The 25,854-nt window shown below is 32.7% G+C and overlaps 3 protein-coding genes across 4 annotated transcripts in view; 2 read left to right on the forward strand and 1 right to left on the reverse strand.

Moving 5' to 3' along the window:
* Bbs4 (Bardet-Biedl syndrome 4) overlaps positions 1-25,854 on the forward strand; it is a 382,842-nt gene that overhangs the window by 74,858 nt on the left and 282,130 nt on the right. The window lies entirely within an intron of this gene.
* LOC141537071 (uncharacterized) lies at positions 1,632-3,615 on the forward strand. The gene is made up of 3 exons (XM_074257903.1): positions 1,632-1,920; positions 2,090-2,388; positions 3,070-3,615. Exons 1-3 carry the CDS (start codon positions 1,632-1,634, stop codon positions 3,151-3,153), a joined length of 672 nt encoding a protein of 223 aa, XP_074114004.1. The 3' UTR covers positions 3,154-3,615.
* On the reverse strand, positions 11,442-12,702 carry LOC141537073 (uncharacterized). The gene is made up of 2 exons (XM_074257904.1): positions 12,567-12,702; positions 11,442-12,481 (listed from the first exon to the last, which is right to left on the reverse strand). Exons 1-2 carry the CDS (start codon positions 12,700-12,702, stop codon positions 11,442-11,444), a joined length of 1,176 nt encoding a protein of 391 aa, XP_074114005.1.

Raw genomic sequence — 25,854 nt, forward strand, 5'->3', positions numbered from 1 at the left:
TTACAATCAATAAACACTTAATACTAAGTCCTATTCCTGTTTGGACGACGGTTTCCTATCAAAGTTCCTAATCCCGACGATACCTTCTTATGGAGCGACCATACCGCGGTTTCTAATTATTATCCACCATTTTCCATATTTCCATATTTTTCCATATTTCATAATTTTCCATATTTCCTAATTCCATATTTCCGTAATTTTAATAGTTTCATAATTCCATAATTCTACACACGCACCCACAATGTAATTATTATCATTCAAACACACTAATTAAAATTTTGTTAGGAGATCAAGATTTACCCAAGCCCGCTTAAGCTTATTATTATTATATATCTATATTATTATTATTATTATAACTAGTAAGCTGGCGGCAGCCTACGCGCCGCTTGACGGCGCATACGACTTCTCTCCCCACATTCTTTTCTATACTTGTATCCGTATGCGCGTTCTTCACTTGGTCGTGTTACAAGCTACCACGTGCTATATATATTAATTCTCTCTATTAAAGATTACGTTATATTAATTACAGTTTGTTAATTATTAGAGTTTTAGAAGACAAATAAAGATTTATTTAGAGTATTAAATATAAATACTGGTGTTATTTAATTCACTTCCTCACAGGTTATTGAGGCCCAGTGCACGCTACCACAGCGTTTGTGATTTTGTTACTAAAAATATAATAAATTTTGTGGAAGTGATTTATTATAAGGTAAGAGTATTTATAAACATTAATTTAGAAAATAAAAATACAAAAATTAAGTAAGAAGATAAGACGAAATGAATAGATGAGTGAGTCATGCATGCACATAGAAGATAGAACGCAATAGATGCGTATTAACAGACGACGAATTAGACAACTTAAGAAAAACTGACAAATATTTATTTGCGTCATTAAATAAATTCATAGATTTCTGAAAATAATTTTCAGTATATTAGAATGTGACAAAGAGATTAACATTAAGTAGATTGTCTTTTGTTTTATGATGAAATAATCAGTGAAGCCGGTAGGCGCGAAAAATTTCAAGATGTCGGATAACGGCGTCATAATAATAATAATAACATATAAGAAATCACGTGTATTACACTTTAGATTACGATGCTTTAAGATGATTTAAACTAGATTTTGGATTTGATTATGAATCATAATAAATTTTGAAATAAAATAAAAATGTATTTGGACATGTCATCAATATTGATCAATATAAAATACATATCAGAAATATTTCGGTAACTTGAGATATGCGATGCTTGCGTTCGGTATCAAGTATCTTATAGTTTGTGAGGTTGTTTGTTTGCACAATGTATCCCGAGTGTGTGCGTGATCAACCGCCTTCAACGTCGTTTTATTGTCGTACGTAAAACTATACGTTGGAATAGGTGTGCATACTCGAGGTGGTGCTGTGTCGATGATCAATTTTGCGTTTCAAATTAAAGTAAATTGCTGTGCGTTTATTTTGGTTTAGAAGCACGAAACAGAATAAAAAATTAAGAGGAGTATCGGGTACTAGATGAATAGAATTTTAGAATATTAATAATAAGAGATAGATGATAAATTATTAATTAAATAATAAACTACTAATTAAATGTATATTTAATTAAATTTAAATTCTGTTTCATAAAATCCGAAATAGATGTCAGAGTCAAATAAAAAAATTACACTGGTTGACTATGATAGTGAGGGAAGTCTTGAAAGAATTGAAGATCCTGAAAATGTGGAACAAGAATCAGAATTAAAAATTAAGACTGAGAAAATTGTGGACACTTTTTACAGTCTGTCACAGTTTAACAAAGGATTGATTCAATCCACAGATGAAGTTAGTTCAGAGTCATCAACAACAACTGATAATAATAAGGAAGTTAAGGTGTCATCCAAAAGGATGAATAACTTCTCAACTCCTGTCAAACCAAGCCAGTCGACGAGTAAGTAATGACTATAAAATAATTTAGAATCTGTAAACATAATTAGAAGACACACTTTAAGAATAGATGAAAGTGTTTAAGAGTAGTTAGATGAGGCCTATTTAAGATGTGTAAAGATGTATAGATGTTAAGAAAATCCCAGATACTAATTAAGATTACATGTTTACAGATACAGATGATGGTACAAATGATGCTAAAGATGATTATGATCTTAAAGATAAGAGTGAAAATACCAAGATTAAAATTAGAAGCAGCGACAAGATGTTAATGCTTGGTAATAAAGATTTAGATGATATGAAGAGGTTGATGCTGGAGTCAAACAAGAAGACTCAAGAAATGACAACGTCAATGGAAAGAACAGCTAGGAGACTCGAGGAAGTCTCTATTGCAATGCTAGATGCCCTAAAGGTAATGACAAAAGGGTATAAAGCAGAGTTAGATCGCGAAAAGACTAAGGCAGAAACAAAGGTAAAGAATTCACATACATTTCCTACTTTCCCAAATAAGAATGATTTAGAAGTTACAAATGGGAATCATATTACCTCTAGAGATTTGAATGTAATTAAAGATGCATTACTATCAAATCAAAGTAAGATTAATGTTAGACGAGAATATAGATTAACTCAAAAAACAAACTATAATATCTGGTTTGATTATTTAAAATCAGAACTTACTAGTTGTGATTTATTAGATGTAATAGATGAAAATAACAGTAATAATAATAACTTATCAAATTCAATAAATAATAAAAGAAAATGCCTTGTTAGAGATATTATTATTAATCATTTAGATGAGAATTATCACAAGAGAATTCTTGATATTTCTGAACCCGTAGAAATTTTGAAAAGAATTAAAGAATGTAGAAAAGAACAGATAAACCTTACATCAAGTTCAGTTAGAAAAAGATTGTATTCAATCAAGATGAAAAAGAATGAGAAGGTCAACGACTTCTGTGAAAAATTTGACCAGATCATTAGAGAATATAATTCTTGTGGAGATGGAGAAAAATTAACTGAGCAAGAGATTAGATCAGCCTTTTATCAAGCAATTACCCCTGTAACTCCTCAATTAATGTCCGCAGATTTTCTTAAGAGATCTCAGTCAAAAGAGATGATGACACTAAATGAAATGAAATCTTTTATTCTACAGTTAGAAGCAGAAAAGAAGACCGGAGATGGAGATGATACTGTCAAAGCTCAGACAGCCAAGTTTGACAGTAAAACTAGATGCTAAAGATGTGCCAAGACTGGACACAGAATTGAGGACTGCCCATTGTCAAAAGACTTGTGGTTTTGTTATTTTTGCCAGGATATTAAAAATCACAAAGGTGCAGAATGCAAGGAAGGAAGACTCAAAAGTAAGGTTTTAAATAATAATGATAATATAAAATCTAGAGGTAAAATAGATAGACGAGGTTTTATTAGAGTTAGAAATAATGTGAATTCTAAGCAATATAATAACGATAGACGTTTTAAGAATTATAATAAGAATGATCAACAGTCAGTTCAAAATGCACACAACAACAGAAGTGCAAAAAGAGTGACTGACGAAAGAAAAGGTAAGAAATTATTAAGTGACGATTTAATAGATGAGATTAAATTTATTGCTGATTCAGGAGCAACAGATCATATAGTAAAGAATCGATTGATATTAAGTAATTTTGAAAAATGTGAAAATAGAGTAATTAAGAGTGCCAATAAGAATAAATCGGCTGACATTTTAATAGATGGAAAAGGTGATCTTTTGCTCTACACGAATCAAGATAACAAGATAATTAAATTATCAAATGTTATTAGCGCTAAAGATGTATCAGATAATTTATTATCATTAAGAAAATTAGTAGATAAAGGATTTCAGATTTATTTAGATGATAAAACTTTGAGAGTATTTAGTGAAAATTTAGAAGAAATAATACTAGAAGGAATATATGAACAACCCAACTGGATTTTGAACTTCAAAGTTAAGAATTACATCGACGATAAAAATAAATCAGATTGGGAATATAACGCTTACCGTTGTAAAGCTGTAATGAATCAAGAAGATGACACCGATGAATCAGAAATAGATCTACAAAGGAAGAAGGGAGATTCAGAAAACATAGAGGCCAATGATTCTTCAATTAGAAGGGAGGAAGAAGTTACAACACCTCCAGAAATAGGACAACATCCTGAAAATCCAAATGATGACATATTTAATTGGAATTCTAGTTTAATAACTACAAATACAATTAAGTTTGATGACATCGAGAGCATTAAGAATTTAGAAGAGCTATTCACATCAAATTCATTAGAGCAAGGGACAACAGAGTCAAGTAAAATAAATGAAGCTATGTTATGGCATGTAAGACTTGGTCATGCTTCATTAAATTATCTCAAGAAGTTACAGAAAGTATACAGCAAATTAGAAAAAGTTAGATTTGATGATTCAATTCTAGATTGTGAAATATGTATTATATCAAAGATGCAAAAATTACCATTTAAAGAAGTTAGAAGACGAGCATCAAGACCATTACAAATAATACATACGGACACGATGGGTCCAATAAAACCAACTTCACACCCAGGACACAAAAGATTTATTAATGTGTACATAGATGATTACTCCAGATTAGCTAGAGCATATTCAGTAAAGACTAAAGATGAATCAGGAGGAACATTAGAAAAATTTCTAATATCTACAAGAAACTTACTCGGCAAAGATGAAAAAGTATGCTACGTTAGATCGGATCAAGGAACAGAATTCACTGGTGGAAAATTTCTAGAGGTTTTAAGAAAAGAAAAGATAGAATTAGAATTAACACCGCCTTATAACCCTGAACATAATGGAGTCTCTGAAAGATTCAACGCCACGTTGCAGAGAAAGGTCAGAACCTATATGCTAGATTCTGGTTTACCCAAGAGTATGTGGGAGTTAGCAGTGGACGCAGCTGTTCACTCATACAACCGAACACCATACAAATCTATAGATTATGATGTACCATTGAAGAAATTTAATAAGGATGAAAATTGTCATTTTGACAAAATTAAAAGATTTGGATGTATTGGATATATTAGAATTCCAAAAACCAGAGCACAAGTTCAGCGAGAGAGCAATCAAAGCAGTCATGGTGGGGTATAAACCCACAGGATACTTGCTATGGCATACAAGTACTGGAAAATTTCTAGAGTCACGACATGTTAGATTCAATGAAAAATTAGTGTACAAAGATGTATATAAGATTAAACAAACAGAAGAAACTGAAGATGAAATTAGTTGGAAATCAGATGAAAATGTACCAAATAATTTAGAAGACAAAACCAACGAAGAAAAAGAGAAACCGGAACAAAGAAAAAGAGGAAGACCCCGTAAAAATTCACTAGATGTTAAAAACTTAAATGAAAAGAAGAACTCATCAGAAGAAATTAGACCATGTACTAGAGGTGAGATGAAAAGAAAATTAGAATCTAAAAAGGATAAAGATAGAAAATTGATTGAAGACATAAGCTTTGCAAGAAATGTCAACGTGTCTGAAGATCAATTTAACATGGATGAACAAGAATCAATAAGATGTTTAATTACTACTTTAAACAAAGAACCTATCAGCTATGATGAGGCAAGTAACTTAAGTGAAAGAAGTCAATGGATGAAAGCTATCAAAGATTAATTGGACTCAATAACTAAAAATGACGTCTGGGAATTCGTAGAATTGGAAGAAGCAAGAAAAACTAAAGGAAAATTAAATATCATTGATTCAAGATGGGTATTTAAAAGGAAAAAAGAATTAAATAAAGATGTACTTTATAAAGCACGACTAGTATGTCGAGGTTTTAAAGATAAAAATGATTATGATCTAAAAGATACATATTCGCCAGTATCTAGACTATCACTCATTCGAGTATTACTTTCAATAGTAAATAAATATGATCTAGAAATCTGTCAATATGATGTGAAAACTGCATTCCTCTATGGAAATTTAGATGAAGATATTTACATGAAGATACCAGAAGGTCTAGATGTAGATGAAAAGACGAAGCAAACAATGATACTTAAATTAAAGAAATCTTTGTATGGATTAAAAGTAAGTCCTAAGAAGTGGAATATAAAATTCAATCAAGTGGTAAAAGAGATTGGGTTCGAAAATGATCTACATGAACCATGTTTATACACTTGGAGGAAAAATGGAATTGTAGCTGTACTGCTAATTTATGTAGATGACATTTTAGCTGCTAGCAATGATCCAAAGAAGTTAGACGAAATTGGACACCATTTATGTAAGAATTTTGAGATGAAAGTTCTTGGTGAACCCAAGAAATTTCTTGGAATTGAGATAGAAAGAAATAGAGAAAAGAAATACATTGTATTAAATCAAAGTAGTTATATCGAAAGCATTTTAGATAGATTTAAGATGACTGACTGTAATCCGCAGAATACTCCAATGGTTACCAGACAAGCTGAAAATAGAAGTAAAAGAAGAAAATTGGAAGAGTTAGAATCATCTGAATGTGAACAATCGTCAATAACTAGAAAAGCTCCATACAGAGAGGCAATTGGAAGTCTTATGTACTTAGCAAATGGAACTAGACCAGATATTTCGTTTGCTGTACATTACTTAGCTAGAAAACAACTAAGTGCTACCGAAGATGATTGGAAAGATGTAAAAAGAATTTTGAGATATTTGAAAGGTACAGTAAATTTAAACCTGAAATATACAGGTAACTCAGATGACTTAGAAGCTTTCTCAGATGCCAGTTTCAAAGATAATGATGACTCCACGTCATCAGGAGGATATATTATTAGACTTTTTGGTGACGTAATAGCTTAGAGAAGTCACAAACAAAGGTACGTTACACTGTCCACTTGTCAAGCAGAATATTTTGCAATGAGTGATGCTTGCCAAGAGATAATATCTCTAGATAAAGCAATTAGATTTGCAATTGGAAAGACATTATTTCCTACTACTATTTGGTGTGATAACAAGTCAGCAGGCGACTGTACTAAGAAGGATGGAAGTCACAAACTTAAGATGTTCGATAATAGTGTAAATGAAATTAAATTAGAATTAATAGAAAGAGAGAAAACAGGTAATAGAAAGCACATGGCAAAAACACATGGTGATTTCATTAAACAATGCGTTAATGAAAATAGAATAAGAGTCTGTTGGATATCTACAAAAGAGAACCTAGCAGATATACTTACAAAACCATTACCTGCAGAATCATTTAGATATTTAAGAGATAGACTTTTGGACTAGAATAATTAGAAGTTCATAAAATTGATAGAATTAATTATAATTATATGTTCACTATGTTACAGAAAAATCTGTTGATCGTAAGAAGTAGCGCAGTGGAAGCTGGACGTGGGAAAATGAAGGGAGTGTTAGGAGATCAAGATTTACCCAAGCCCGCTTACGCTTATTATTATTATATATCTATATTATTATTATTATAACTAGTAAGCTGGCGGCAGCCTACGCGCTGCTTGACGGCGCATACGATTTCTCTCCCCATATTCTTTTCTATACTTGTATCCGTATGTGCGTTCTTCACTTGGTCGTGTTACACGTGTTATGTCCAAGGGCGTTTTTAGAGCAGTAGCGTAAACGGTGGAGGTTTGGACTAACAGTTTAAAGAATACGCAACGGAGGTTTTAATTCCGTTGTTGTAATTATTTATGTGGGACGTTTTCGAGATACGAACTTACCACGCCTTCGTTTGAGACTGACGGATTTTTATGTTAGCAGATGTACTTACTCTCTGCAGGAATTTTGGTTGTTACTGTATCCGTGATTCTGGGGCTGCTGTTAGCGCCTTTTCCTGACTTGGGCCCTGTGGTTGGTTCTCGCAGCGGATGGAGTAGGGTGGATTTGGGCTGCTTATATTACGGGCTTCTTATTTTATGGAATGACTTGTTGGAAACTGATTTCACTTTAATTGAGATTTATTTTTATAAACATTAAAACTTACACTTTCACAATTTGAATTTTAAAGAATTTAATTTAATGAATTTTAGTAACTTAAATGAGCTAACGTCCTCCAGTCCCCCGTAGGGTAAAGTGCGCAAATTTAGCTTTTTAGTGGTATTTTATTTAAACTTACTGCCCGGATTCTCGCCTAAGTGCAGAGCAAATTAGAATTCTGAGGTTTCGGTTCTCTAGATATTTAGAACTAATAGCTAATACGTGGCCTGCTGGTTGAACCGAATCTAAACTCGTCTTAAGTGCAGCGCAAATTAAGATGAGTGACTTTTACAGGGCACGGGTCCGTCAATTAAACGCGGAAGTCGAATTAATTGCTCAAAGACCAATACGTGGCCTGCCAGTTGAACCAAGTCTGAACTCGTCCTAAGTGCAGAGCAAATTAAGATGAGTGACTTTTACAAGGCACGGGTCCGTCAACTAAACGCGGAAGTCGAATTACTTGATCAAAGACAAGGCGTTGGCAGTTGATCGCCTTTTTAAATACTCGCGGTGCTGAGATTGCAGAAGTCCCTGCTAGTCAACCAGCAGTCGCGTAGCTTATATTTTATTGTGGCTTTCGCGCATGGAGAAGTCTTCCATCTGCGCGGGTGATTTAAATTTAAAGAAAAATTTTGGGGTGGACATAACACACGCTACCACGTGCTATATATATTAATTCTCTCTATTAAAGATTACGTTATATTAATTACAGTTTGTTAATTATTAGAGTTTTAGAAGACAAATAAAGATTTATTTAGAGTATTAAATATAAATACTGGTGTTATTTAATTCACTTCCTCACAAATTTCCATACTTTATTAATTATTTTCTAAGACTATTATTTACTCTTATTTTCCAAATTAAATCTGATTAGTAAATTTTCTAAATCCAAATTAAATTTCAATTATTAAATTTTCTCTTGAATAAATTTTCCATTCATTCCCAATCCAAATTTCTATAGCGATTAATTTTCTTCTTACAATTCTTAACTAATTTACTGCCGTGGTCTTAATAATACAACAATAAATATTTAATACTAAGAGGTCTTCGTATCTCGTATTAATAGATTAAAATTTGACGACAGAGGTCTTAATTTGCAGGTACCTAAATTTGCGCAGGTACCGAAATGCCTAAACGAAACACATATGTATCTGTTTGTGAAATTATGGCAGCCGCAGAGATATCTCCATATCGCCCGGGTAAAAAACTTTATATATAATGTGATATATAATTATATATGGCAATTGGCCTTATATAATTATATATAGTTATATATAACTATATATAATTATATAAAACTATATATAACTATATATAACCATATTTAATTATATATTTATTACATCTAATTAATTATTGGGTTAAATTTATGGATAGAGTATTTAATATGTTCCTACGCTATTCTCTGAAACCAATTAAAATGCAAAAAAAATCGCTAGACATAATTTTACAGCTACAACAGAAGCGGTCACCCATCCAACTATTAACCCTGCTCAATGCTGTTTAACTTTGGTGATCTCCGTGAGTCTTGAAGTTTCTGTCTGCTGTGCTGTCTTAGATGTTAATGATTCTATGATCTACATAGTGTATCATATGAGTATCATAAATATAATATAAAAATTGATTTTATAATATATTTGGATAGTCATAATTCATAATTTATTTCTTTTACCGACTCTCATTATAATATAACACTTATTTAATTAATAAAATAAATAATGATTTTACTACTACTAGTAGCAGAGCAGACCGAAACATCTCATAGGAAATATAACAAATTTTGTATTTCAGAATTATTTAAACGTAATTATGTTTATAATTTTATGATGTTTATCATTTTACACTTTTTGTAATTATCAAGAAAAAGTTTTTTTTCAAAGAAAAAATTTTTATACATGTTAATTATATATAAGCATATATAATTATATATACTTATATATAATTATATATGGGACTATATATAATTGTGCATGTCTGTATATATTGCTCCATATATAGTCATATATAATTATATATAAGCTTATATACAATGTATAATCGTGTATGATTTTATATAATTATATATGATTATATAGAAAAATTTTTTCTCAGGTATGTCTGTAAAAATATAAGTGCAATAAATACAGTATGGTAATAAATTTTGATGTTAACATTAATTTTAAGTAGTTTATTCCACTGTTGTATACTTGTTTTTTGTGAATATATCAATTAACTTGAAAGTAAGAAGAAATTTTTATATAGGCTAATTATATATAAACATATAATTATATATGGGTCATTCCATGCCAAATCGACAAATTTATTACCTGACTTCTTTCGATTTCGCTAAAAATTTTCTATCTTTTTCTACCCCCCGAAAGACATTTTTCAGAATTTTTAAAAATTTTTTTTCCAAACTCAAAAAAAGTTACGAATTTTCGAAAAAAACCGCTCTTTTTTTTGAAAATGCTAGAATTTTTTCAAAAATTGACCGTTTGGGAACTTTTTTTTTTCAAAATTTTTGTTTTTAAATGTAGTTTTTGAAAAAAAATATGAAGAAATTTTCAGAATCCCAGATATATGAAATATTTTAGTTTTTTTGAAAAAACCGTGATTTTCTCAAAGTTGGACCATTTTTTTTTTTTTTTTTCTAAAAAAACTTCAACTAATTCCGCAGTGATCCCCGCATATTTTAGGATGTGATCGCTACTGCTTCTAATTTTTTTACTATTTAAAAAAAAGTTTTTTTACAATTTAGTTTATTTTTTTAACTTTTCGGCCAAATTTTTTTAGCTTACTCGTGAAACTTCAGAAGTTAAAAAATAATGTATCTTTCGAAAATTTTAAGTCATTATCTTCCAAAAATTTTTTTTTTTTTTAAATTCATACTTCCAACCTCATATTTCTACATAAATAAAAATCACTTTTATTACTTGTCCTGAAATCAACACGGAAAAAAGTGATACAAATTTTACGTCAGGTGATGCTATATTCGGTTCACTACTATAGAAAATGCTGTATCATAGTATAGTAAAGTATAGGACATAATACATTAGATACAAAATTAGCGTATACAGTGATACAAATTTTACATCACCTTTTTATCCGTGAATGTATTTCATATAAAACATTTTCTTCTGACCAGGTTCTAATATTTATTGATTTATTTATTCATTAATTAGTTTATTTATTTACAATAACATCTATTCTTTATGATAACATCTATTTCCTTATTTCTTTTTACTTAATGATTGTCTTCTTTTTTCACTGTGCTATGAGTTAAAGACTGATCCGAAAAAGAAAATGACTTAACTTCCACTATACCATCTTCCAACGGCGAAATTTTATGTATTTTCTGTGTTGCTGGGATGGTTTTGGCATTTTTAAAACGATTTTCTAGTTTGTCTTTCATCAGATTGTAGGCGTCAACTGTTGAGAATCGCACAAGATATATTTGTCAAATTTTTGACACCCATTCAAAAAATTGTACAGGTGTTAATATTTGCTCATCAGGTGGTAATTGCAGACTTGCTCTCGAGGCCCTCATTTTAACCGTCCCACCGACTCCGTCACAAGGCCCTTTGCCGTGAGCCGTTGCAAAAAAATTTCATTCAACTGGTACACCAAAATCTTCACGATAATGGGATAAATTACTAAAATGCTTATAATTTTTATACTGTTGCAGTGCACCATCCGAAAAAAAAAATACTTTGGAGACTGTGGGCGAAAGAGATTTGATAAAGTCGAAAATAATTCCAGAATAAACATGGACAGCAATAGAATCATGGTTTAAGCAGTCTGAAATTATAACCATACTCTGATGAGTTAGTTGATTATTAACCTTATAATAAATAACGACTGTGTAAACTGTTGCTTGATCGTTATTCCAATGGAATCCCGGTGCAGCATTTTGAACAATAAACGCATAATTTTCAGCAAAATCAACAATTACTATGAATTCGTTATCGGTTATCGATTCTTTTAGCGCTCTTAGATATGCCGATTGTTCTTTTGCAATGAAATTATGTGGTAATAGACCAACAAGCTTATCACAAAAATCATCAACAAAATCCGAAGCATTTTTCAGCGTTGTTTCAAGAGTTACTTTTGGGGTAGACACCCATTGTTTGTAACGAATTTCATCGATTGCATGATTATCCATTTCTGTGAAAATTAATTGTTTTATGTTGTCAATGCCTGGACAATTTAGACATGTATTGAAATAGCACTCAGTCTTGGGATTGTCACAGATAATAGCATTCACACAGTCGCTGTAAGTTTTCAATGGCATATTTGAACCTTCTGTTAATCGACTTAATTTACCTCCTAAAATCATTAATTTGACATTCTGATGAATAGAACAAACGCAAACTGTATGAGTCCCCGAACCACCAGCTAAGATACAGTGTTTTGGACGTAAAGATGCAAATGACGAAAATCCGATCTTAATTCCGGGAAATCTTGATTGAAATATCTTATGTAACTCCTTCAAATTACAGAGTACTAAGCGTTTTTCAATTTGAATTTTCGTACCATCATCATTACGCAATGAAACAAAATCTTTTTTCCCTGGCATAGGACTGCTCATTTCATCGTCATTATAAAAATTTATAACAGCTGATGACACTTCAACAGATAATCCATGCCCTGAAAAATTGAGTGATGATTAAAATTATATATAAATACGTATAAATTGTTCAAACAAAAATTAGTTAGTAAGTCAATATCTCACCCATTTTCTTTTCAGGTATTGATAATATTCCTTTATCAGCTTCAAGCTTTATTGCTAATCGCGCCATATACGTAGTTGTGCCCATTACTTCAACAATCTTCTCAATACTCCAACTTGACGGCATAAGAGTCAACATTTGTATACGTAAAGATTTGGTCGTATTGGTATCATGGAACTTTTCTCTTAATTTTTTAATTATTTCAGCAGCATCTGTGTTGCTGCATTGAAAATCTACAGGATTTGGAATTCCTAATGCCTTTTTCAAACTATCAGCAACACGAGAAACTTTATTGTTTAAATATGTTTCATCATTTACTCTTCTAGCTAGCAATGGAGATTGGTTTAATAATAATAAAGCTTCATTTACGATCGGACGAGTTATTTCCAAACTGAGTTCAGATAACGACGAACTACTTTGCTGAATTTGTGATTCTCCAACACTTGTTGTTGGATCTAAAAAAATTAATCAATAGAAAATACAAAGAACAATGATAGTTGAACATCGAAACATAAAAGCTTCAAAAATACCTGTCAGGTTATTGCCTCCGGAATTATCAACTTCTATAGATCCGGTAAGAATATTTTCATCATTCTCAGAACGCTCATCGGGTTCATTGTCATCACTTTCATCAGAAAGACTTTCAGCGTAATGATGAAGTAATTTTTATAGCATGAACTGCATATTCGATCAACAGTTGACAAATTGTATCGATTAGCTAAATTTTGTGGTACATTACGCAAAGATGATGTTTTCCGATGGTTCTCCAAATTATGTGGATTACAACATCGATCGCGAAACTTTGGCATTGTAATCACTTGTAAACAAAAATTCGATAAAAAGAACTCTCCGTCAAACTGTGTAAATTTATTTAATAATGTTATATCTTTGTGACATTTTGAACACATCAATGATACGATTATTCTTTTAACATAACCTTCATTTTAACAGAATAAAGTAGAGATGATCTCTTTTTTACCGATAGACGACAATTTAAAAATTATCGGCTGAGGATATTTTTCTGCACACTTCAATAGTGCAGTTGTGATTATTTAGTACAAAAAAATTGAACAAATATGAAACAAAAACATAATTATCACTTAATTTAAAAAAAAAAAAAAAATTTTGGAAGATAACGACTTAAAATTTTCGAAAGAAACATTATTTTTTAACTTCTGAAGTTTCACGAGTAAGCTAAAAAAATTTGGCCGAAAAGTTAAAAAAAAATAAACTAAATTGTAAAAAACTTTTTTTTAAATAATAAAAAAATTAGAAGCAATAGCGATCACATCCTGAAATATGCGGGGATCACTGCGGAATTAGTTGAAGTTTTTTTAGAAACAAAAAAAAAAAAAAAAAAAAAATGGTCCAACTTTGAGAAAATCACGGTTTTTTCAAAAAAACTAAAATATTTCATATATCTGGGATTCTGAAAATTTTTTCATATTTTTTTCAAAAACTACATTTAAAAACAAAAATTTTGAAAAAAAAAAGTTCCCAAACGGTCAATTTTTGAAAAAGTTCTAGCATTTTCAAAAAAAAAGAGCGGTTTTTTTCGAAAATTCGTAACTTTTTTTGAGTTTGGAAAAAAAATTTTTAAAAATTCTGAAAAATGTCTTTCGGGGGGTAGAAAAAGATAGAAAATTTTTAGCGAAATCGAAAGAGGTCAGGTAATAAATTTGTCGATTTAGCATGGAATGACCCATATACTTATATATGGGACTATATGTAATTTTGCATGGTTGTATATTGCTCCATATATAATCATATATAATTATATATAATCTTGAATAGCCGTATGTTGCTCCATATATAGTCATATATAATTATATATAATTATACGAAACCCCGACACTCATGATATATAATTATACAAAACCCGAAAGTCATTATATATAAATATGTCGGAGATGACAATAGCTGGGTTTTTACAAGGGAACGTTGAAAATCCTAAGCATTTTAGTTTATAACTAGAAATAAACTTTAGCATTTTAATTTTTATGATTTAATCCCTTAAGGAAAGTTTAGTAAGACTCTCTCGGAGCCTTTTATGACGGTCAACTTGGATTGGAAAGACCACATGTGCGGGTCTAACGTAGCCACGATCGAAGGGACAGCAATACCAAAAAGACGAGACATTTTTAGAATTTGCAGTACGTAGCTTGTGTATTTTTTTATTTTAAAAGTAATTACTTGAAGGAGCTACAGATAGAAAACAGTTTCTGGTAATAGGCAGTTCTTCCTGAACAGTACACGAGAACGGGCTGCTGCTCTTCCGATCGTGGATTCGTTTTCCGACTTAAGTCTCTGATCATTCCTAACGTCAACGTTAATAATATTGTAATTACTTTGATATTGTTTATATTAACCCCGTTTGTCAAACTACAATTGTTTGTATCTAGTAATAATAGTAATAATCATAGTGTAGTGATTCTTTGTTATTGTACGTTATTAATAAGTGATTGTTGATATAAGTGACTATAGTTACATACTGTTAAATTGTATTATCTGTGACGTTGTACCATTAAATTCACAATAAAATGTCCAACAATAATAATGGCAGCGAGAGTTCATCTCAACCCAACGCTAATCCGACATCAGAAGTGGGATCGACGCCTGGTATATCAATGCAAGAGCACATGGCTATTTTACGCGAGTTGATCCAGTCGATCATTCCAAAGCCTAATACGAATACCAGGAGATTTACGTTGCCACGATTTAATCCAGAAACTTCTGGCTCTGATCCGGCTGCATGGAGTTCAGCTGTCACCATCATGATGGAAGAAAATCCGTTGCAGGGCAGCGCATTGTTTTCCGCGCTTAGTAGCGCTCTAGAGGGTTCCGCCGCACAGTGGTTAACTCAAGTTATGGTTGGAGGAACTATAACTTGGTCCCGATTCAAGGAACTATTTATTTCCCGTTTTGGGGAAGAGAAACCGCAGCTTCAGCACTCATGAAAATTTTTAACGAACAACCGCTAAAAGATGAGACTACTGGAGCTTTCGGTATCCGCTTACGCTCTCTCCTCAAAGCCAGGTGGGAAAATTTAAGCATGGCGGAAATCATCAACGGCGTTGTTCTCTATCGATTAACGTCTCAAGATCACCGCGTGGAACGCACCGCGCTTACGAGCGAGGTAAAAACAGAAGATCAGTTCCTCAACGAAATGAGAGCTTATTCGTACGCGAAGAAGCGACCGTTTCAGTCATCTGAAAACTTGTCAAATCCAGACCCTAAACGCTCTAAAACTACGGAGTCACGGATTAAATGTCTTTTCTGCGGCATTCCCGGCCATAAAATAGCTGAATGTCGCAAAAAGTTATTTCTTGACAAGAGGAAACATCTCCATAGCCCAGAAGGGAATCGATCATCCATCGCCACCAAGGTTACCTGTTTTAAGTGCCACAAAGAGGGTCATATCGCACCGAACTGTCCGTCAAGGAAAAACAACAGCACCGGCGTCAACAACAATAGTAACCAACACTCAAGCATCGAACGCCGAGTGGACTTTTGCACCGTAGATGTTCCAACGGGTACAATGACCCATATGGGTGAGTCGTTTCCATTTTGCTTTGATTCAGGAGCTGAGTGCTCACTAATCAAAGAGTCAGTTGCCAAGAAATTTTCGGGCAAACGTATCAATGACGTAGTTTTAATGAGAGGTATAGGAGATAATTGTGTCAAATGCACCTTGCAAATTTTGTCTACCGTTTTATAAATAGCTTTACATTGGAGATAGTCTTTCATGTGATTCCGGATAATTACTTAAAATATAATATAATGATTGGTCGTGAAATTCTGGGTCAGGGTTTTGAAATAAATATTACGCAAAATCACTTTACTATTTGTAAAACGAAAGTAGTCAATACCTGCGAAACGGTTCCTAGTGACATTAATTTTAATGAGATAAACACCGACGTTACGGGCAGCGATAAAACCAAATTAATTTCTGTTTTAGAAAATGTTAAAGATTCTTTTATCACGGGTTTTCCCGAAACGAAGTTACTACAGGTCAGTTAGAAATACGTCTTATAGATCCTAATGTTACCGTTCAAAGAAGACCGTATCGACTCAGTGTTGAAGAACGGGAGATTGTTCGTGAAAGAATTGACGAATTGCTTAAAGCGAATATTATAAAACCCAGCAACTCACCGTTTTCTAGCCCTATATTACTCGTCAAAAAGAAAGATGGTTCAGATAGACTTTGTGTGGATTACCGAGAGTTAAATAGAAACACTGTTGCAGACAGATTTCCATTGCCTTTAATTTCAGACCAAATCTCAAGGTTACGTGACGCTAAGTATTTTATAAGCTTAGATATGGCTAGCGGCTTTCACCAAATCGGTATCCACCCAAACTCTACTGAATTCACAGCTTTTGTTACTCCCGATGGTCAATACGAGTACCTGAGAATGCCATTTGGATTGAAGAATGCGCCGTCTGTCTTCCAGAGAGAAATTCTTAAAGCTTTGGGTGATTTAGCTTATTCCTGGGTTGTAGTCTATTTAGATGACGTGTTAATTATCGCCAGTTCAATAGAATCAGCGTTGGAGCGATTAGAAACCCTTCTAAATATCCTCGTTAAAGCAGGATTTTCATTTAATTTTGCTAAATGTTCCTTCCTCAAAACATCGATTTCTTACCTGGGTTATGAAATTACTAACGGTGAGATACGACCCAACCCGCGTAAGATACAAGCTTTGAATTCTTTACCTGCTCCAACTACTGTCACACAACTGAGACAATTTATCGGTTTAGCTTCTTACTTCCGTAAATTCATCCCAAAGTTTTCACAGATTATGAAACCTTTGTATTCTCTTACGTCGGGCAACAAAAACATAGATTGGCAAGACAAACATGAAACACTCCGGCAAAAAGTAATTACCATCTTGACACACGAACCAGTCTTGATCATCTTTGACCCTAATTATCCCATTGAACTTCACACCGACGCTAGTTCCGATGGTTACGGGGCTATGCTGATGCTAAAAGTAGAAGGTAACAATAGAGTCGTAGAATACTATAGTAAAAGGACTAGCTCAGCCGAATCCAGGTATCATTCGTACGAGCTAGAAACCTTGGCTGTAGTAAACTCGATCAGGCATTTTCGGCATTATCTACACGGTCGAGAATTTACAGTTGTTACTGACTGTAATTCTTTAAAAGCATCCCAAAATAAAATCAATTTAAATGACCGGGTTCATAGATGGTGGGCTTTTCTGCAATCCTATACTTTTGAAATTGTTTACAGGGAGGAAAACGAATGTCACACGTTGATTTCTTTTCCCGTAACCCAATTAACATCTCTTGTAAACCCTTTGAAAGGATCGAAGAGAAGCTCATTAATTTTACAGAGATATCGGAAGACTGGTTACTAGCAGAGCAACGTCGCGATCCTCAAATCTCGGAAATCGTTTCTAAATTGCACAACAATGAAAATACGGAGGATATCCTAAAGACGTACGAATTAAGATCCGGCACCCTTTATCGAAAAATTCAAAGGAATGGGAAGACTCTTTGTCTACCCATTGTCCCGCGAGGTTTTCGATGGTCCGTTATTAATCATATACATCAATCGATCATGCACTTAGGTTGGGATAAGACCCTTGAAAAGCTATACGAATACTATTGGTTCGAAGGGATGGCAAAGTACGTGCGGAAATTTGTAGAAAACTGTCATACTTGTCAAGTCTCTAAATCTAATTCAGGTAAGATACAGGCCGAGCTACACCCGATACCCAAAACCGGTATACCCTGGCACACTATCCATATGGATATTACGGGTAAACTAAGTGGTAAGAACGACTCCAAAGAATACATTATTGTACTCATTGACGCCTTTACAAAATACGTATACCTGTATCATACTCGCAATATAGATTCCCTTAATACAATAAAAGCACTTAAATCAGCTATCTTTATTTTTGGTAGTCCTTGCCGTGTAATTGCTGATCAAGGTAGATGCTTTACTGGTAAGGATTTCCAAAATTTTTGTAAAAGTCAAGATATTAAATTACACCTAATAGCTACGGGATCTAGTAGGGCAAATGGTCAGGTAGAACGCGTTATGGGTACTCTAAAGAATATGCTCACCGCAGTAGAAACGACTGGACGTTCATGGCAAGACGCAGTAGGCGAAATACAGTTGGCTTTGAATTGCACTACCAATCGCGTTACCAAATCTAGTCCTCTAGAATTGCTCATTGGTAAGGTGGCAAGACCTTACGGATTTTTAGCGCATGAAAACTCTGAAGTAAGAGAAATAGATATCTCCAATGTAAGACAGCAAGCTATAAGTAACATCGAAAGTAATGCTATTTATAATAAGAATAGATTTGATAAGACTAAAGCTAAAGTAATTAGATTTAATATTGGCGATTTTGTACTGTTAAAAAATGAAGAGAGAAATCAAACTAAATTAGATCCGAAATTTAGGGGTCCATTTGTAATAGCAGAGGTTCTAGAAGGAGATAGATACATTTTAAATTCAGTTAGAGGCAAAAGAACGTATAAATATAGTCATGATAAGTTAAGAAAGATGCCGCAAAGTTGTGTTCCTAGTGAGTTGGATCATAGTGATCTTGAGGACGAAAATAACTCGTTAAGTGTAGAAAGCACTGAAGAGCATTGACAGTAATTTAGATCAAATAAACCCATACCACTTGTCCAGTGTGACAGTGGAGTCTAAAGAAATTTAGATGTGTTTCTATACCACTTGTCCAGTGTGACAGTGGAGTCTAAAGAAATTTAGATGTGTTTCTATACCACTTGTCCAGTGTGACAGTGGAGTCTAAAGAAATTTAGATGTGTTTCTATACCACTTGTCCAGTGTGACAGTGGAGTCTAAAGAAATTTAGATGTGTTTCTATACCACTTGTCCAGTGTGACAGTGGAGTCTAAAGAAATTTAGATGTGTTTCTATACCACTTGTCCAGTGTGACAGTGGAGTCTAAAGAAATTTAGATGTGTTTCTATACCACTTGTCCAGTGTGACAGTGGAGTCTAAAGAAATTTAGATGTGTTTCTATACCACTTGTCCAGTCTGACAGTGGAGTCTAAAGCAATTTAGATGTGTTTTTTGTTGGCAATTACAGAAAATGAAATTCACCAGAATCCATATCTCGTGAAACACAACTGGCACTAGCGATCATAAAATTTGATATTTTGTTATACACAACCTTCTATCCTCTGTTGTTCGATTAGATCCCTGAACTAGTAGATTATTTTAAGTTATTCGTTGTCGAAAAGTCGTTAGTTCGACTCTAACCCTGAACAAAACTAAATTTTAGATGCACCCGAGGACGTGTGATCGTCAGGATGGCCGTGTCGGAGATGACAATAGCTGGGTTTTTACAAGGGAACGTTGAAAATCCCAAGCATTTTAGTTTATAACTAGAAATAAACTTTAGCATTTTAATTTTTATGATTTAATCCCTTAAGGAAAGTTTAGTAAGACTCTCTCGGAGCCTTTTATGACGGTCAACTTGGGTTGGAAAGACCACATGTGCGGGTCTAACGTAGCCACGATCGAAGGGACAGCAATACCAAAAAGACGAGACATTTTTAGAATTTGCAGTACGTAGCTTGTGTATTTTTTTATTTTAAAAGTAATTACTTGAAGGAGCTACAGATAGAAAACAGTTTCTGGTAATAGGCAGTTCTTCCTGAACAGTACACGAGAACGGGCTGCTGCTCTTCCGATCGTGGATTCGTTTTCCGACTTAAGTCTCTGATCATTCCTAACGTCAACGTTAATAATATTGTAATTACTTTGATATTGTTTATATTAACCCCGTTTGTCAAACTACAATTGTTTGTATCTAGTAATAATAGTAATAATCATAGTGTAGTGATTCTTTGTTATTGTACGTTATTAATAAGTGATTGTTGATATAAGTGACTATAGTTACATACTGTTAAATTGTATTATCTGTGACGTTGTACCATTAAATTCACAATAAAATGTCCAACAATAATAATGGCAGCGAGAGTTCATCTCAACCCAACGCTAATCCGACAAATATATATAGTTATATATAAAGTTTTTTACCCGGGATGGGCCAAGAAATCATTAATAACTTGAAGATTATGCAAGGCATTCAAATTTTAAAAAGTAATATTGAACAAAATAATTTTGCTGCTGAAAATGGTAGACAAGTAAATTACATATTATTAGGAAGAACGACTGATGTTAACATTCAAGATGATGAACGTCAATTAATTGAATCGGAGGGATTCATCTCTGAAAATTTAAAATTTTATGCTCGAGCGAAAATCAATAATGAAGTTTACACATCAACTATTTATAAAGTGATAAAAACGAACAGTTTTACAGTGAAAATAATAAACAATCAAAGTCGTTGTATTTATGGCATGATAAGGTTTTATTTTGAGAGTGAAAATGAGCTGTACTTTATAATTAAATGCTTAACTGTAGAATGTCGCAAAATGATGAGTCATTTAAAAACTAATGTAGCGGTGAGACACATACTACCTGTTATAGAATCTCCAAAATATTTATTAATTAAATTCAACTATGTGCAAAATATTTGTCACCTTGTAAGAGTAGGGAACTACATTTGTAAGAGACCTGATCAAATAAGGAAAGTTTGGTAGATTACTTGAAATAATTAATTGTTAAAAGTTTCTAAGATCACTCTGTATTAATTTACTATGCTAAAAAAATAACATAATAACAATAATTAATTATGTACAATAATTTTCCTGTAATCATTTTTATAAATCATTTGTAAAAAAAAAAAATTAAATTTATAATAAAATTTTTTAATAAAAGTTAACTATGACTCTATAACAAATGGATTCTTATCACTTGAATAAAATCTTTATTACTTCTTTATTCTTTATTCATAGGAGAATGAGTTATATATAATTATATATAACTATATATAATATACTGATTTCAAAGAAAGAGTTATATATAATTATATATAATCTTTTTCTGAAATTTACTTATTATATATAGTTATATATAACTATATATGATATGAAGAATTCTGGCGATAGAATTATATATATTTATATATCAATTATATATACTTATATATAATTAGAAATAGTTATATATAATTATTTTTACTCGGGCGATTTGAAGTGTATCAAGGTGATTGCATTATAGCTGCCGTTGGTGAAGCAATTCGAGGTGTAAAAAGGTTACGTTTTACGGGGCATGATAATAATGGTCACTACGATGTTTATCTTTCGGTGCTTGCATAAAAAATTACAGGTAATAACTATATAAGTAGGGGTAGTGTTGTAAATTATAAAAAACTTAACATTAATTATTTATTTTACCGGATCTGGGTGTTGAAAAGAAATTTATAAGTCACTCAGTAATTAGTGTTTTCTCGTTTATTATATAAAAATTCACAGCTTAAAATTAGTGTACACTTTGACTTAATAACTAGCGTAAATTTTACTTCATAATTTATTTAACTATTTAATTAATTACTATTAGAATTAACATTAAATAAAGCATGTAAAATACTGTAAGATGAATTATACAACAAGTAATCAATTGTTGGCACCATACACAACTGTTATTTTAATTTAATGATAAGAGCGTGAAATTAATCAATTAACTTGACATTTGATTATTAGATATATTAATTTGTTACGTTAGATTGTTGAGTTAATTTTTATCACAATCAAATTTATTAATGACGCGACAATAATTGTTACGAGCGATGATACGAGTGAAGATCACGGAGACGTGTACAAACGATAACTAACTGCATCAGCATTCACCAAAGCACAAGGAAAGCTAGCGATTATAAGATTAAGTGCATACCTGGTGATTGGTAACATCACTTCATCAGGTATGACACAGACTTGAAAAAATGATAAATTTTATATTGATGAGTCATACATAATTTAATTATTATAATCCATAATATTATTTAATCTCTTGTGAATGCTGATTGTACGAACTTGTTAACATGATCCCGAGATACCGGCATAAACAATCGCGAGGTTATAACTTAATTATATTGATGATTAGACTATTGATGAATAATAATTATTATTAGATGAAAAATTGGTACCTGTATTTCCAATGATGAATCCAAATTGACTTGAAGATGTTTAGAATTGCACGAAATGCACTTGGTTGGTTATATGTTTATCGAGCACATGTAGCTGGCTACCGCGTGTAGAATAATTATGCCGGTTGGCGCGTAACTGTCTACGTGCCTGAAGAAGTTGACTATCAGGGTGCGCGTCAGTCGCAGCATCACTGATGAAGTAGAGTGCGGATTTACCAAATGTTCTGACGCGAACATTTGGTATTTACGCAACAAGTGTAAAACAGAATGGAGAAAATGTGTCATTTTCGGTGCTTCAAACTCAAGAAAATGTGTTAATGAGTTTTTTATCGCATAAATTAATTCCTAACGTTGCTTCATCGTGTTTAAATTTAAATAGTGATAATTATGATAAACAAAGTGATGAAAATGTATCATTTTTAGTGCCTCAAACTCAAGAAAATATATTAGCGGAAGTTTTACTACCTCAATTAATTCCTAACGTTGAATTACGAAGTTCAAGTGAATCAGTTATTAATGATGTGAATCCCCTTCAATCGAATGGGAGAAAAAAAAAGAGGAAAAGAGTCAACTATACAATTAGAAAGAGACAATTGCGACAAGCCACTTTAAATTACACTCATCGTAATCCTGATGTACATAGAAAGGCGACAAAAAAATACGCTTCTAATAATCGTCATGTTAGTCGTGCAGCTACAACTAAGTACAACGAGAAAGGATTACAAATTAAATTAATGTTTTGGACTTTGAAAGCTTTATCTGGCCTTAGTTATGAACGGAGTATTGACTATCAAAATGATAAAATTGTAAATCTTGGGCATCGATTACCCTGTTCTTGGTGTCGTGCTTTGAAATGGACGGATGAGGCTGAAGGAATGTGCTGTAGTGGTGGTAAAGTTCAGCTTCCTACTCTTCAACGCTACCCAGAGCCTTTACACAGTCTTTTAACTCATTAGCACCCAATCTCAGAACATTTTCTTTCTTCTCTTCGAAAGTATAATGGGTGCTTTCAAATAACGTCTTTTGGATCAAAAAAGGTAAAGGAAGGTAGTTTTATCCCATCATTTAAAGTGCAGGGACAAGTCTACCATAGGATAGGAAGCCTTATAGCAGAAAATAATCAACAACCATCATTTCTCCAAATATACTTTGTTGGTGATGATAATCGTGAAAGAGAAATTCGTTGTGGGATCTGTCCGGGTATTAAGCCAGAGTTAATTCACCAACTTCAAAATTTGCTTCATGAACACCATCAATACATCAAAGATTTTAAGGTTGCTATTGAATCAGTTCCTAAGAATCAGAAAGAGTTTCAGGTTATAATTAATGCTGATAAAAAGCCTCCGGGTGAACATCGAGGTCGTTTCAATGCTCCAATGGCTAAAGAAGTAGCAGTTATCATCGTTGGACAAAATTTTGAAAACAGAGATGTCATCCTGAACAGCAGAGACGACCAGTTAAAGCGAATCATTGAAATCCATCGCGCGTATGATACTTTACAATATCCTCTGATGTTCTATCGTGGAGAAGATGTCTATCACATTAATATTCCTATGCATGATGAAAAAACTAAGCGTCCTCTAAATAAGACCGTATCAGCTTCTGAGTTTTACAGTTATAGAATAATGGAGCGTAATGGAGAAGAAAATCATTTACTTTTATTTCGCACTCTATTAAATCAATTTTTGATTGATATGTATGCGAAAATTGAAACTGAACGACTTAATTGGATTTGTAACGACTTAAATTCGTAACCATCAAACAAACTTACGAAGTGAAGAATACGTTCACCTGAAAGACGTTTTAACGAAAACCGATGGTCAGATAACAGAAATAGGTAAAATGGTTGTGCTGCCATCTTCTTCTACTGGTGGGCCACGATACATGCATGAACGAACTCAAGATGCTATGACTTATGTACGTCATTTCGGACGTCCAGACTTATTTATTACGTTCACTTGCAATCCAAAATGGAAAGAAATTGAAGAGCTTTTAGTTCAAGGCCAAAAATCTCACGATAGACATAACTTAATAGCAAGAATTTTTCACGTGAAAATTAAGCATATGATGAATCTTCTGACAAAAGGTTGCATTTTTGGCAAAACGAAGTGTCATATGTATACTGTGCAATGGCAGAAACGTGGACTTCCTCACATTCATATCCTCCTGTGGTTAGAAGAAAAGCTGAGACCAGAATCTATTGATAAGATAATTAGTGCTGAACTGCTTAATCAAGATCAAGATCGAGAACTATATGAAATAATAAAAACAAATATAATTCACTGTCCATGTGGTTCTTTTAATAGAAATTCTCCCTGTATGGTGGATGGTTCATGCACGAAAAAATATCCAAAACATTTTTTAAAGGAAACCCAAACAGGAGAAGATTGATATCCTAAATATCGTCGGCGATCTCCTGAAGATGGTGGAGTAACAACAATAATAAATGGAATTAATATAGACAATCGATGGGTGGTACCGTATAACCCGGCCCTGTGTCGTACATTCAAGGCTCATATAAATGTTGAAGTTTGCAATTCAGTGAAATCAATTAAACATATTTGTAAGTATATAAATAAGGGATCTGATCAAGCAGCATTCACTGTTAGAGATCTTGATGAAGTGACAAAGTATGTAGCAGGACGATACATTAGCACTTCTGAGGCAGTATGGCGAATTCTGAGTTTTCCTATCCACGAGAGATTCCCTCCAGTTATGCATCTTGCTATACATTTAGAAAATGGTCAACGAGCTTTTTTTAATGAAAATAATATACTCAATCAGATCAACAATTCCAAAACAACACTTATGGCTTTTTTTGAATTCTGTAAAGTGGACAGTTTTGCGAAACAATTATTATATTGTGAAGTTCCAGCTTATTATGTCTGGAGAAAACACCAGTTTCACAGAAGAAAACAAGGAAAAATTGTGCCAGGTTATTTAGGTATAAAAAAAGATCATGTTTTAGGCAGAGTGTATACTGTCCATCCTACCAATACTGAATGTTATTACCTCCGTCTTCTTTTGCATGAAGTTCGCGGTCCAGAGTCATTTACGGCTTTAAGAACTATAAAAGATGTAATCTATCCTACATTTCAAGAAGCTTGCAGAGTAATGGGATTGCTCGTAGACGATGCTCATTGGGATCAAACTTTAGCAGAAGTCTCAATTTCTCATTCATTTTACAAAATACGTGAATTGTTTGCTGTTATGTTAATTTTTTTGCCAA

The sequence above is a fragment of the Cotesia typhae genome, unplaced genomic scaffold (assembly GCF_013202065.1).
Source record: "Cotesia typhae breed Kobodo isofemale line unplaced genomic scaffold, CoteBio_Ctyphae scaffold_58, whole genome shotgun sequence".
Lineage (NCBI taxonomy): Eukaryota > Metazoa > Arthropoda > Insecta > Hymenoptera > Braconidae > Cotesia > Cotesia typhae.

What these genes read in the sequence shown, in the direction of transcription:
- LOC141537071 (XM_074257903.1), top strand. Translation starts at nt 1,632, where the DNA reads ATGTCAGAGTCAAATAAAAAAATTACACTGGTTGACTATGATAGTGAG. An exon ending in CAAACCAAGCCAGTCGACGA is followed by an intron (nt 1,921 to 2,089) that starts GTAAGTAATGAC and finishes ACATGTTTACAG; the next exon opens with ATACAGATGATGGTACAAAT. An exon ending in AGACTAAGGCAGAAACAAAG is followed by an intron (nt 2,389 to 3,069) that starts GTAAAGAATTCA and finishes TTTATTCTACAG; the next exon opens with TTAGAAGCAGAAAAGAAGAC.
- LOC141537073 (XM_074257904.1), bottom strand. Translation starts at nt 12,702, where the DNA reads ATGTTGACTCTTATGCCGTCAAGTTGGAGTATTGAGAAGATTGTTGAA. An exon ending in AATACCTGAAAAGAAAATGG is followed by an intron (nt 12,482 to 12,566) that starts GTGAGATATTGA and finishes TCAATTTTTCAG; the next exon opens with GGCATGGATTATCTGTTGAA.